Raw genomic sequence first — 14,717 nt, 5'->3', positions numbered from 1 at the left:
ATTAAAAGGGGCCACAAAAATTATCTGGCAAGTAGGATGAAGGAAAATTACAAGGCACTTTATTCACATATTAGAAACGAGAGAGAGGCTAGGAAAGGACAGGTTCACTCATGGACAAAGGAAGAGATTTATGTCTGGTGTCAGAAGAAGTAGATGAGGAACTAAATGGGTACTTCACTTCAGTATTCACCAAAGAGAAAGATGTGGATGTTTGAGAGATCAAGGAGGGGTATGTGGATATTCTAGAGCATGCTGATATTAAGGAGGAAGAAATATTGGGTCACTTGAAGAACACTAAAGTGAATAAGTTCCCAGGGCCTAATAACATTTCTTGTAGCATACTGAGATAAGCAAGGCTGGGGCCGTGATAGAGATCTTCATATCCACAAGTGAGATTCCAAGTAACTGGATAAAAGCGAATGCTATTCCTTTGTTTGGAAGGTCAGAGTCAGAATTTTATTGTCATAAACAAATCATGAAATACGATGTTTTACAGCAGCATCAATAGTGAAATTCATCTTATAACATTCCTATAAAAATAAAAAATATGACAATGCATCAAAAGGAAGGCAGTGTCATTGGTTCATTCATTATTCAGGAATTTGATGGCAGCGGGGAAGAAGCTGTCCTTGTGCCGTCGAGTGCTCGTGTTTAGGCTCCTGTACCTTTTCCCCAGAGTGAAGTAGCAGAGTGAAGAGGGCAGGGCCTGGGTGGTGGGGGTCTTTAAGGATAGAGGCTGCTTTTTTAAGATATGGCTCATGTAGATGTCCTCGATGGATTGAAGTCTGGTGCTGGCTGAGTTAACAACCCTCTAGAGTTTATTCTTGTCCTGAGAGTTGGCGCCTCCATACCAGGCAGTGATGCAACCAGCCAGAATGTTCTCCACAGCACATCTGTCGAAGTTTACGAGGAGTATTTGGAGACATACCAAATCTCCTCAGACATCTCACAAAGTATAGCCACTGGCGAGCCTTCTTTATGATTGCATCAATGTGGAGACTCCAGGACAGATCCTAGGAGATGTTGACACCCAGGAATTTGAAGTTCTTGACCCTCTCCACTACTGAGCCCTCGATGAGGACTGGGTCATGTTTCCCTGACTTCCTCCTGAAGTTCATAATCATCTCCTTGGTTTTGCTGATGTTGAGCACAAGGTTGTTGTCATTACACCATTCAATGAGTTGATTTCCCTCCCTCCTGGACGCTTCCACATTGCTGCTTGTGATCCTGCCAACAACTGTGGTGTCATCGGCAAACTTGTAGATAGTATTGGAATTGTGCCTGGCCACACATTCATGGGTGTGTAATGAGTAGAGCAGTGGTCTAAACACATAACCTTGGGGTGGGCCTGTGTGAGGAGGAGACATTATTTCCAATTCGTACTGACTGTGGTCTTACGATGAGAAAGTCAAAAATCCAGTGGCAGAGAGGGGTACAGAGGCCTAGAGTTTGTAGCTTTTTGACCAGTACTATAATGGTATTGAAGGCCGAGCTGTAGTCGATGAAGAGCAGCCATATGTATGAATTTCTGTTTTCAAAGTAATTCAGAACAGAGTGGAGAGCCAGCAATATTGCTTCTGCTGTGAAGCGATTTTGACGATAGACGAATTGCCATGGGGCCAGGTCTTTGCCTGTTAATTCTCACCATGACCAGCCTCTCAAAGATTTCATCACAGTAGAGGTTAGTGGACAGTAGACTTTGAGGCAGCTCACACTACTCAGTCTGGTTAATTTAGGAATTATAGGCCAGTGAGCCTTGTAGGAAAATTATTGAACATTTTTAGTGTTACGAGCCCAAAGGACCCCAAAACCCAGCAGCAATAGACATTCACCAAGACAAGTGGGTTTTAAAACAAAAGTTATTTTTAATCAACTTCAAACATGAAAATAGAATCAAACATTAATTTAACTCCATACCTAACTAACCCAAATTAACCCCCTTCTAATTCTAAATGCACATGTATGCAATGTGTGTGTGAATTCAAGAAAAGTTTTTTGGTTCACAGTTCAATCTCACTTCTTCTTCCAAGTTCTCTGATTGCAGGCAATCACCATACTGTGCACAGAATTTAACATGTATAAAGTTCGCCAAGCTTAGTGCTTGAAAGGTAAATGTTTACCACTCAGGAAGGTTCTTGTAGAGTTTGGAGAGAGAGATATTTGTTGCTCCAAGATTTCCACAACTGAGGTACCACCACTAGTCACCTCAGGGTCTTGCTGATGAAACTTGCCCCATCAGGGCCTTCTAGTTGGTAACCTCTTTCTTCAAGCAACCAGAGTTCCATTCCTTCCTCTATTTCAAGAGAAACATCAGACAGATAGCACTTCCAGCCATCTACTGCTCTGGAACTTGCTTTCATCAGTTTCAAACAGTTTTCCCTGGATTGCACTTTTCAGTTACTTGTCATTGTCCCACACACTGACTGACTGAGCTGTTAACTCAACTCTCTCTCTTTTCCAACTGAAACTCCAAAGACAGCATGTGACTCATGTCTTGCAAAATCCCCACCTTCCTGAACAAAACAACAGGAGTTCTTTCTTCTGCTCCCATCTGTTGTTAGATAAACAAAATCCAGGAGTGACCTTTCTATGAGCACTTTGCAGAAAGGGTACTGATAAGACAGCATGACTCCAACAAGACTATGGTCAAGCATTTTATGACTGTCAGTTCAATTAACTGACAGTGAAAAGTGCTTACATTCTCCAGAGATCCTGCAATGTGAATTCTTCAGTCTTTCAAATAAGATCTGTTTTAAAATGTGTGTATGTATGTGACCTACTCTAAATCTTATAAATTCTCCCCAAATATTCATATTGTTACATTAGGGAGTTTTATTCAATCTGGAAAGGAACATATTTATTAGGGATAATGAGCTGGAATTGTGCAGGGGAGGACATGTCTCACAAACTTGACAGCTTTTTTGGGGAGGTGACAATAATTGATGAGGGCAGGCAGGGGATGTTGTCTAAAATAAACGAACTTTAGTAAAGCTTTTGATAAGGTTTTTCATGCTGGGCTGATCCCAAAGATTAAGTCACATAGGATTCATGGAAAGGTAGTTGGTTGGACCAACTTTGGCTTTGCCATAAAAGACAGAAGAGCAGAACGGTGGAGGGAGTTAGGGCGTACCTCTTTTATGTCCACACTTTTTTTCAGATTATCACCAACTATTCCATACAACTCTTCTGCAGGGAAAAGTGGCTCTTCTGGGGATTCCACTGTTACCTGGAAAGGAAAAAAAACCATTATTTATTGTCTAAAAATAAGTAACATTTAGAACTATTTTTATTTCCCAATAAATTAATAGCTGAACATATGAAATATACATGCCTTTACGGGATAAACAAAAGATTTTTTGTGTAATACACCATAATGCTGGAGGAACTCAGCAGGTCATACAGCATTCAAAGGAAGTAAAAGGCAGTCAACATTTCGGGCCCGAGCTCCTCAGGAATATGGAAAAACAGGAGGAGTCACGTGATGGAGTAGTGGCCGGACGGTGAACTCCAGCCCTCTCCAGAAAAGTCGGGAAAAACAAAGGAAAACACAAAGGCACAGAAATAAAAGTTACAGAAAAGTGAGTATAAAGGTGGAAAGAAGATGGCGACAAAAAAAGAAAAATCGAAAGCAACGGTAAGAAGAGAGGAAGAGAAGACAAAGGAGGAAAAAGGTGAAGGCCTTACCTGTCCGAAGAGGCCCGCTGCGGAGAGAGAAACCCGCTCCCTCAGGTCGGTAAATAATGGACTACAAAAATGGCTCGCAGAGCCGAGTAAAAGTGCGCATGCGCGATGCGAATGAAAAAAAACACACCGACGGGAGGGGGGAACAGCTGGGGAGTCGAACTCCACAGCCGGCAACGACAGCTGCAGAACACCTGCAGCAAGAAGAGACCACAGAAGACAATAGAAACAAGAAAGAAGAGGAAGAAAGGGCACCAAAGAAACAACAGATGGTCAACCCAGAGGAAGAAGAAGAGGAAGAGGAAGAGTACAGGGAAATAGAAGAAGAAAAGAAAGGCAAGGTAAAGGATATACTTGCTCTTATTAAAGGATACATGGAGTCATTTAAAGAATGGCAAACACAGGAATTTAAGGATTTAAGAAAAAGAATAAACAACACAGAAGAGAAAATAAATAAAATGGAGATGACCTTAACAGAAATGGGAAAGAAAATGGACAAGATGGAAGAGCGGGCAGTAGCAGCAGAAATGGAGGTAGAAGACTTAAAAAAGAAATTGGAGAAATCTAATAAAAAAACTAAAGAGACACAAGAACTACTAGCTCAAAAAATAGATACAATGGAAAACCATAACAGAAGAAATAACATAAAGATAGTGGGCCTTAAGGAAGATGAAGAAGGCAAGAATATGAGGGAGTTTATAAAAGAGTGGATCCCTAAGACCCTAGGATGTCCAGAACTACAGCAAGAAATGGAAATAGAAAGGGCACATAGAGTATAGGCCTCTAAACCACAACCACAACAAAAACCAAGATCTATTGTAGTAAAATTCCTAAGATATACTACAAGAGAAAAGGTACTGGAGAAGACAATGGAAAAAGTAAGAGAGGGCAACAAACCACTGGAGTATAAAGGGCAAAAAATCTTCATTTATCCAGATATAAGTTTTGAACTCCTAAAGAAGAGAAAAGAGTTCAATGCAGCAAAGGCGATTTTATGGAAGAAAGGGTATAAATTTATACTAAAGCATCCAGCGGTATTGAAAATATTTATTCCAGGACAACAAAACAGACTATTCTCGGATCCAGAAGAAGCACGAAAATTTGCAGAACAATTACAAAAATAGACTGAGGGAGGAAGACGGGTAATGAGAGTTAAAATGATCACGATTGATATGTATGTGGGTAAAGACAAAAATAGACTGAGGGATGAAGACGGGTAATGAGAGTAAAAATGATCACGATTGATAGGTATGCGGGTAAAGAGGTATAAGAGTGAATAGAGACAATGAGCATACATGAATGTATCTGTACTTAGAGGAAAATATAGATAGTATAGACAAGAATTAATAAGGGAAGGTAATGGAATAGAGAGAATAAGGAGGGAATTAAAAGAGTGACCTTTGTGACATATGAAAAGTGAAATCTTTTCTGGGGGAGGCGGGGTGGGGGGAAATAGCGGTCACTGCAAAATCAGTTGACGCTTGCGAGTGGATTCGCAAATCCAAATGGTGAGGGGAGATGTGGTTGTCCGACAAGGGATAAAGGACAACTCAGGAGGTGAAGGGGAGATTGGGGATAAATAAGATAGAAATAGGAGAATATGAAAAATGTTGGATGTTGTAGGAATGTTGTCTTATAAAGAGTTGAAAATAAGAAAACAGAAATGGAAAAGGAGGAAAGGTAATGATGGAAAAACGGAAAGAGAAGATAAACAAAATATAAAAGGGCTACGCTGAACTATATGTCTTTAAATATTAATGGAATACATAACCAAATTAAAAAGGAAGAAACTACTAAATTTAAATGAATAAATGTATTCCATTAGAAAAAATAACATATAGGTTAAGAAATAATATTGAAATATTCGAACAAGTATAGGAGCCTTACATTAAATACAATAGCGAAAACCTACCGGGGACAAACATTACCTAAGTTGATGGAAGGAGAAGGAAAGAAAAGAATGGACTCAGTAGAATTTCTGGTGTAATTTTGTTGAATGACAACATTGTCTGACTGGCTTAATGCAACCTAGATTGTATACCTAAAATGGATGAGAGGGGGGGGGTGGTTTGGGAGGAAAGGGGGGGGGGGAGAAAAAGTCACTGTATATGTGTGAAAAAGAAATAGTGTATATCATGGCTAATGTGATTTATGGTGTGAAAAATAATTAAAAAAAAAGGAATATGGAAAAACATGCCTGAATAAAAAGGAGGGGGGAGTTTTGGCAATGACCATAGCTATCAGGTAAGAGATGGAAGAGAAAAAAGCTGAGAAGTGTTAAGGGAGAGGGCGAAGAAGGACCGTACTCTAAGAGGAGAAGGAAAAGGGAGTGAGGTGCTAGAGGAAAAGAGACAGAGGGATAGAAAAAGAGAGACCGGGAGAGGGGGAAATAGAAAGAGGCACAACGTCAGGGTTGAAGCACCTATTTAAAACGGAGATGCGAGAAATTTCTTTAGCCCGAGTGGTGAATCTCTGGCATTTTCTATCACGGCGGTGGAATCTCCCCCCCCCCCCCCCCCACCCCAAGTTCCAGTCCTTGTTCATACATTGTGTTCTCTATTCCTTTGTTCAAATGCATATTAGCACATGGTCTGAGTAGTGGAGAGATTTTTACTCCCAAAGTCCTTCATTCTAAGCAGAACTGTCATCTAATCCTTCCAATGTCAATGGTTCCCATATGACACACAATATCCTCTCTAAGCTTTCCCAGGTTCCTTTGCAAATGTAATGACGTAGTCCTGGAGCACAGAAACAGGAACTTCAGCCAGTGACATGTCCATTACATTTTAAGTGCACAGGCAATAGACTATTCAGTACTTTTGTCCCACAACCTTTTGACTCTGTACCTTTTCCCTTGGAGAGCAACCTGGTCCAGCGTAACCTTGTTTTCCAGATTCTTACCAGCAACAGTTTCTGTTGGAGCTTTTCCATCCCCAACAGATGGATGGAAACATGTTCTCTTTCCTACGCTTTCTCTCATGTATGTGCATTCCGTGACTAATTATTTACTAAGTCCTCATTCTACCTTATGTGTATGGAGTGTTCAGGTGTCTCCTTTCAGACTGAGCCAGGCAAATAAAATTACACATTTCACACTGTAATGTCTGCTTTGCCACTAGAAAAGTTAAATGCTGATCTTTTATCTTGGCTCCATTTTCCTATACAGAGCCTACATCACTTGATTCCCACAACAAACATTTATTGACCTCCGTCTCAAATATACCAGTACTCAGCCATTAAGCTTCCATGGTCTTTTTAGGTAAAGAATTCTAAAGATTCGCTACCCTCACATTCAAGAAATTTCTTGTCATTTTAGTCCTGAACAACCTATTTTGAGAATTCTTGATTTTAGACACTCAAGCAGGAGAAAAATCATTCTGATATAAACTGTGTCAAGCCCTGTAAGAGTTTTGTTGAGACAATTCTTGAAGATACGGTAGCATGGAGAGCCATTGTCTTGATAAATAAGCTATTAGCTGTCTGAGGTATTATTCAATTATTAGTTCACTAGAAAGTTGGACAAAATTATCTTGCTATTCAAAATTGACTACTTCGATGAACAAAGAAAACAGACATGACAGAGAATACATGAGTATATAATGTTAACTTATAACATTAGGAGCGAAGAGCCACTTGAATGCAATCAAATTAAATCTCAAGAGTTTAAAATCAAAGTAATTTGATTTTAATCAAAATCAAAGGAAGTCTAGAAAAATGTTAGAATTGTCAGCATTTTCTGTTTTCAATACCAATAATAGCCTAATTGATCACTCCTTGGGTGACAAGCAAGTCATAGGCAAATCTGAATGTGCACATGAATTATGCTGCTTTGACACACATTGTCAGACCTATTTGAACAGACAGAATGACAAATTCCTCTGTTTTGTATTGAGATTTCAATGCTAAATGACCTCTGAAAGTATAAATTTTGTGTCAAAAATGTATAAGTACGAGCTGAGTTTAAAATTCTGCTGACTCAGTGGTTAAGTACTTACATCAAGTTTCTTCTGATAGTTGAGACTTCGAACAACCTTTCGTGCCAAGTGAAGTGCATGAGAGTCATCCAGAGCATAGTGATCTGTAACACCTGATTTTCTACAGAATTCACACAAAAGTTAATTAATTAACTTCAAGTTACAGTAAATAGTTTCCATGTTTTTGCAAGATTCCTTCATGCTTTATGTTTTTAACAAATGCCAAGAAATAACAACTTCTTTCACAAGCTAACTTTGTTCCCGAGGAATCAAGTGGTTCATTCTTTAAAGGTGGCAAAATATAAAAGGTGCTAGCTTTAAAAGTATGACTTTTTCACAACTTTTCACAGTTATCTAAAGAGTATAATTTCTCAAAATGACTGCAATCTAGTTTTCAAAACATTACACGTGTGGATCTTTGAAAAAGATGGTTAACCATGAACGAAATCAAATTCAGCATTTGTTTCAGCAAGTGGCAGGAAATTCCTGAAAAGACAAACTCAGGGGCCAAAAAGGGTGGGGCACCCACAGTAAAAGTGCAGAAAGGCCAATTTTGTTGGCATTAGGCTCTGCCAAGTGTGGATTGGGGCAAGTTGTTTTCTGGCAAAGGTGTGCTTGGTAAGTGGGATACCTTCAAAAGTGAAATTCTGAGAAGTGCTCAGGTCCGAAATGTCAGTTATATATCTTTACCTCCTATGGACGCTGCAAGATCTGGTGAGTTCCTCCAGCATTTTTGTTTTTACTACAATCACAGCGTCTGCAGACTTTCATGTTTCACTTCAGAGACTACAGACCTTGTATGTCCTGCCAGAATTAATGGCAAAACTAGCAGGTATAAGGAACCTTGGGTTTTTGAAAGATATTGAGGTAATGTTTAAGAAGAAGGTGCATAACAGGTTTAGATAACAAGGAAGAAATCAAGTACTTGAGGAGTATACGAAATGCAAGAAAATTCCTAAAAAGTAAATCAGAGAGCTAAAAGTTGCTCTGGCAGACAAGATGAAAGAAAATTCCAAGGGCTTCTGCAGATATTTTAAGAGCAAAAGGACAGCAAGGGACAAAATTAGTCATCTCGAAGATCAGTGTGGACACCTATGTATGGAGCCAAAAGATCTTAAATGGGTTTTTTTACATCTGCATTTACTCAGGAGGCAAATACTAAATCTATAGAAGTAAGGCTGGAACCTATACGGACTACAGTGGAAGAGGCACTTACTGATGTAAGGCAAATAAGGGTGGATAAATCTTGAGGATTTGACAAGATATTCTCCTAGACCTTAAGGGATGCTCATGCAGAAATTATAGAGGTCATAGCAGAGATATTTAAATGTCCTTAGTATTGGGTGAGTGCTGGAGGATAGATAATGTTCCATTGTTTAAGAAAGGCTCTAAGAACAATCTGGGAAATTATAGGCTGGTGAGCCTGACATCAGTAGTGTGTAAGTTGTTGGAAGGTATCTGAAGAGATCAGATGTACAAGTACTTATTAGGGATGGTGATTGAGGAAGGTCAACATGGCTTTGTATTGTAGGTCATGTCTAACCCATCTTATCAAGTTTTTTGAGGTTTCTAGGAAAAATGATGAAGGAACAGCCATGGATGTTGTCTACATGGACTTTAGTAAGGCCTGTGACAAGGTATCACATGGGAGGTGTTCAATAAGGTTCAGTTGCTCAGAATCAAGGATGAGTTTATAAACATTGGCTTTGCAGAAGAAGCCAAATAGAGGAAGTAGAGGATTACCTTTCTGGAGGCTTGTGACTAGTGGTGTGCTGGGTCCATTGGTGTTTGGCATCTATATCAGGTGGATAATGTGGTAAATTGGATCAGCAAGTTTCTAATGACATTAAGACTGGGGGTGCAGTGGACAACGAGAAAGGATCTCAAATCTTGCAAAATAAAGCTAAATTTGGAATTTTTGTGCAGTTTTGGTGACCTGCTTACAGGAAATATATCAATAAGACTGAAACAGTACAGAGAAAATTTGTAAGGGTATTGCTAGGACTTGAAGCGCTGAGTCTTAGGAAAGGTTGAATGGGTTACATGAATGAGCAGAGAATTGATAGAGGTAGTCAAATCATGAGTGTGTGTGTGTGTGTATGTATAGAGTAAATGCAAACAGGCTTTTTCCACTGAGGTTGGGTGAGAAAATAAATAGAGAACAGAGGTTAATGGTGAAAGATGAAATGTTTGTAAAAGTTGATGACACAATTTTCTTGTTTATTTTCATTGTGTGATGACATTGTTTAATGGTTTTATTGTATTGTATACGTTGAACGTTTAATGGGTTTGGAGTGCGGTGGGAAGGGGGGAGGGAAGGTAGGGGGGAAAAAAGGGGAGAAAATACCACTGTGTATATTTAAGAGGGAAATGTTTGTATGTATTTTGATTGATATGGCTCACAGTGAGAAAAATAAAAGAAAAGATGAAATGTTTACAGGGAACATGGCGGCGGGGGGGGGTAACTTCTTCACACAGAGGGTGATGAGGGTGCAGAACAAGCTGCCAGTGAAGGTAGTGGATGCAGGTTTGATACAGATATTTAAGAGAAGATTGAATAGATACATGGATAGGAGGGGTATGGAGGGTGATGGAATGGATACAGGCTGATTGGACTAGGCAGAATAAATAGCTAAGCATGGACCATAGGCCCTGTTTGTCGGCTGTAGTTTTTACAGTTCTATAGTTTCATTGCTAAAAATCTGATAACACGCCTATTTAATGAGCTCAGCATTTTTTCATTATCCTTATTAAATACATAAAGCATACTCACAAACAAATCACAAAACAATGCAGCCAATCCATAATATATTCAGATTTTTTTATCCATCACTCTTCCACCAACATCATGTTGGACCAAGAAAATACTAATCCACCTTTATCAGGTTAATATAGAACCACAGAACATTACAGCACAGAAACAAGCCCTTTGACCCTTCTAGTATGTGCTAAAGTATTTTTCTGCCTAGTTTTACTGACCTGCACCCACAAAGCCCTCCATACCCCTTCCATCCATGTCCCTGTCCAAATTCTTTTTAAATGTTAAAATTGAGCCTGCATTCACCACTTCATTTGGCAGCTTGTTCCACACTTGTGTATGAAGAAGATCCCCCCAATGCTGCCTCTAAACTTTTCCCCTTTCACCCTTAACCCATGTCCTCTGGTTTGTATCGCATCTACCCTCAGTGAAAATGGCCTTCCTACATTTACTCTGTCTATGCCCCTCATAATCTTAAATATGTGCCAAATTTCTCCTTCATTCTTCTATGTTCCAGGGAACAAAGTCCTGACATGTGTGTTTTTTTTTAATATTTTAACTTTTCAAAGACTCATATAGATCATTTAAATACTATTTTTAAAATTACAGAGTTCTCATATGATTGCCCAAATCTCACCACCCCCCCATCCATAATTGCTAACATTAAAAAATTGTCCAAAAAACAAGTATTTGAGCATGCCTTCATTTAGTCCATATCTTGATCTCCAGGAATTTAGCACAACCTAACTATACTATTTAAACCTTTTTGGGGGAAGTTAATTCTATCCTTAAGCCAGTATGATTCAAATAAGATTGCCATATTTTAACAAACACGTCATATTTCTTTATGTTATCTTTTCCAGGGGGGTACAACTTTACATTTCCAAAGTCCAGCGAGTAATACGTAAGGGGGAGTCGCACTTCAAAGTAACAGCCAAACATCTGGCTACTGCTGTATTTGATATTTTGATCGTTTTGTGCCAATAACCATAAAATTGCACAATACATGCGGCTCTGGTTCCACTTCTATAATTTTTGTCAAAATTTCTGCCAAGTCATACCAAAAGGATCTTACTTTCACTCATAGCCAGGTTGAAAGTACAAGTCCGAACCTGTTTAACCTTTCCCTGTAACTCAGTTCCTGAAGTCTGGGAAACATCCAAGCAAATCTTCTCTCCACTCTTTCTATTGTATTGATCTTTCCTGTAGTTAGGTGACCAAAACTGCACAGTATTCTCCAAATTTGGCCTCACTATTGTCTTATGCAACTCCTATATGTCAAAAATCGACACAGAAATTAGACAATAAAACTACTTATATTCTTCTGCAATGTATGCATTTTGTGTATTAGGTTCACTTTGTTATTTGCTATGTACCTACATCTACAAGGCAGATAACATATCAAAAAATGTGTTGTGGTTCTTAAATTAAAATCCAACAGCAAAAGAAGAAAAACAGATTTGAAATTCTATTTAATGGTCTTTTAAAAACTACATTTTGTTCCACTAAACATAGCAAAAGGTGAGGCCTCCTCAACATCAGTGGTGCCAGGTTCAGACTTGGGGACCATTTCACGAAGCATTTGCACTTTGATTTCAAAGGCCACCCCAAACTTGCAGTTATGTGCCATTTCAACTCCTCTTCCCATCTACACATCAAGCAGCTTTGAATATGTGATTACAGACACAATGATAATAAAAAGATTTATAACAAACATGTACATCAAGCTGAAAGAGAAAGAGAATGATGAAATAAGCTGTAAACCCAAACTAAATCAAGAACTAAAACTAGATCAAGATCTAAACATAAGGATGAAAAATTAAATATGGGAAAAGCTATGCTCTGGAACTATGAGGAATACAATAAACACGAGGTTACGCATGATACAATATAATTGGTTACACAGGCTATATTAACCAAAAGTTATATTAACCATGCCCCAAAAGTTAAATAAATGGGATCCAACAGTATCAGATAGATGTTTTCGCTGTAAGAAGGAAACGGGAACAACAGTACATGCAATTTGGTATGTGAGAAAGTGGAAAAGTTTTGGGAAGATCTAAATCAGGTATTAAATAAAATTAAAAAAAACAACATACCAAAAAATCCAGAGATCTTTCTTCTAAGTAATATAAGAAGTAAAGAATTAGGCCTCAAACTGGATGAAGGACAAAAAAGATTTATTATGCTAGCCTCAACTGTAGCAAAAAAATGTATAATGTCAACCTGGAAATCAGAAGAGAGCCTGAGAGTACAGCAATGGTACATAGAAATGAATAAATGTATTCCATTGGAAAAAAATAACATATAATTTAAAAAATAAAGTCACATTATTCGAACAAATTTGGGACCGTACATGGAACACAACAGAGAGGGCCTACCGCGGACCTCCACACCCTAAAATGATAGAATGAGAAGACGAAATGAACTGACCCAGTGTGTAAAAGTAGATGACACAATTTTCTTGTTTATTTTCAATGTGTGATGACATTGTTTAATAGGTTTATTGTATTGTATATGTTGAACATTTAATCGGTTGAGCGAGGGGTGGGAAGGAGGGAGGGAAGGGAGGGGGGAAAAAGGAGAAAATGACACTGTGTATATTCAAAAGGGAAATGTTTGTGTGTATTTTGGTTAATATGGTTCATAGTGTGAAATATAAAAAATTATATTAAAAAAAGTCTTAAAGTGAGGCACACCAAAACATGAGCAAAATCACCTTATATTCCACTGGGCAATTTACAGCTCAATGATATGAACATTGAATTTCAGATGAAGTGTCCCCTCTCTCTTTTTCCTATCTACTTCTGTACTTCCTCCATCCCCCCTCCCATTATCCCAGCTGGCCCCACCTAGAACCTCACCCATTCTTATTCTCCACAATAGTTTCCTTATATCACCATTATCACTGTCCTTACTTATCAGATTCCAGCATAGATTGCCTTTGTTTCCACTCATCACCTGCCAGCCTCACCTAATATGTCTCATCTTCCTTCACCTTTCTTGCTTTGCCAGCGCCTGTAGATCTACTGCTTCTAAACTCCACCCCTCACCCTTCACATATGTGTATCAGCCTTTAAATCTCCTTAGTTCACCAATCTCCTACTGGCCAGTCTAAACCCTTCCACGCTAATCATCTGCCCTCTGCTGTCTCAGGCTTAATCAATGATTTCAACCCAAAGCGTTGATAATTCTTTTTCTCCCACTGATACTGCTCAATCTATTGAGTTTTCCAGGTAATTATTTTTTTGCTCTTGATCACAAAAGATCTTCAACAAATTGTTACTGAAGATAGTTTACCTGCAGTGGAGATCAGCTCCTCCGAGGTCTTCAGCTGATACCTCCTCACCAGTTGCAGCTTTCACCTGCATAAGTGCAACAATCAAAATTGTCACAAATATTTCTGCTTGCCAGGATGAAAGGCAAAATTTAATTTCTTAATAGGATTCAGATATCAGGCTGTTCCTTTCAATATCCATCCATATTTCGCATTCATATCATGATTGCATTTCTGGAGTGGATTACCTGGGGTGATGATGGAGGCTAGTACAATAGAGTCTTAGATAGGCACAGCATACAAAAAAAATAGAGGGTTATGGGCAAGAGGAAGGGAAAAATTAGATTGTTGTAGAATAGGTCGGCACAACATCATGGGCTGAAAAGCCTATATTGTAATGTTCTATGACTCTCTATTCATTCCCCTATGGTACTCCCTCCTATTTTCATTTCAGACTTCTAAAATTCTGTTCTTTTCACTCTAATAATCTAAATGTTATTTTATTACCTTACATATTTTTGTCTTGTATTGATGTAATAACATGCATATTAATTATTATCAGTACTGACCTTTATTGAAAATGTTAATGATGACTTTAGATATGATTAACTGGGAAATCATAGTTACAGCTGTTTCTGAACATATTGAAGGCTTTTTTCAGAATTCAATAATGGAAATAATTATTTTTGGTCTCATTATAAATGAAGTGTCCTAACAACCAGAAGCACAACTCATTTAATCAGTCAAAAACAACTGTTAGGTTATGAGCGTGGGCTATCATTACACCTCCATAGAAATACCCACTCAAAATCACGTCAAGAAAACTGTTCATCTAATCAAAGTACCTGTTAACTACAGTTTACAAGTAGGGCTTGTACTATCTACTGCTACCCAAAAGGAGATAACACAATAAAAAAAGAGTAATCTTGAGGGTCACTAGCATGTACTGTTCCCTCATCCTAACTGTTGAAGACAGTTATGCAACAGCAAATCCAGAGAAGGATAGTCTCCTCCAATGTGACAAATC

The 14,717-nt window shown here is 38.5% G+C and overlaps 1 protein-coding gene across 1 annotated transcript in view; it reads right to left on the bottom strand.

Annotated features, from left to right (window-relative positions):
• The window catches only part of mccc2 (methylcrotonyl-CoA carboxylase subunit 2), a 158,698-nt gene that overhangs the window by 54,082 nt on the left and 89,899 nt on the right, over positions 1-14,717 (bottom strand). The window contains 3 exon segments of the mRNA XM_069936759.1: positions 3,131-3,226; positions 7,677-7,776; positions 13,714-13,778. Of these exon segments, the coding sequence (XP_069792860.1) occupies positions 3,131-3,226; positions 7,677-7,776; positions 13,714-13,778 (261 nt within the window).

This window comes from Narcine bancroftii, chromosome 1, assembly GCF_036971445.1.
Source record: "Narcine bancroftii isolate sNarBan1 chromosome 1, sNarBan1.hap1, whole genome shotgun sequence".
NCBI classification, from domain to species: Eukaryota; Metazoa; Chordata; class Chondrichthyes; order Torpediniformes; family Narcinidae; genus Narcine; species Narcine bancroftii.
This window is presented reverse-complemented; position numbering and strand designations above follow the sequence as displayed.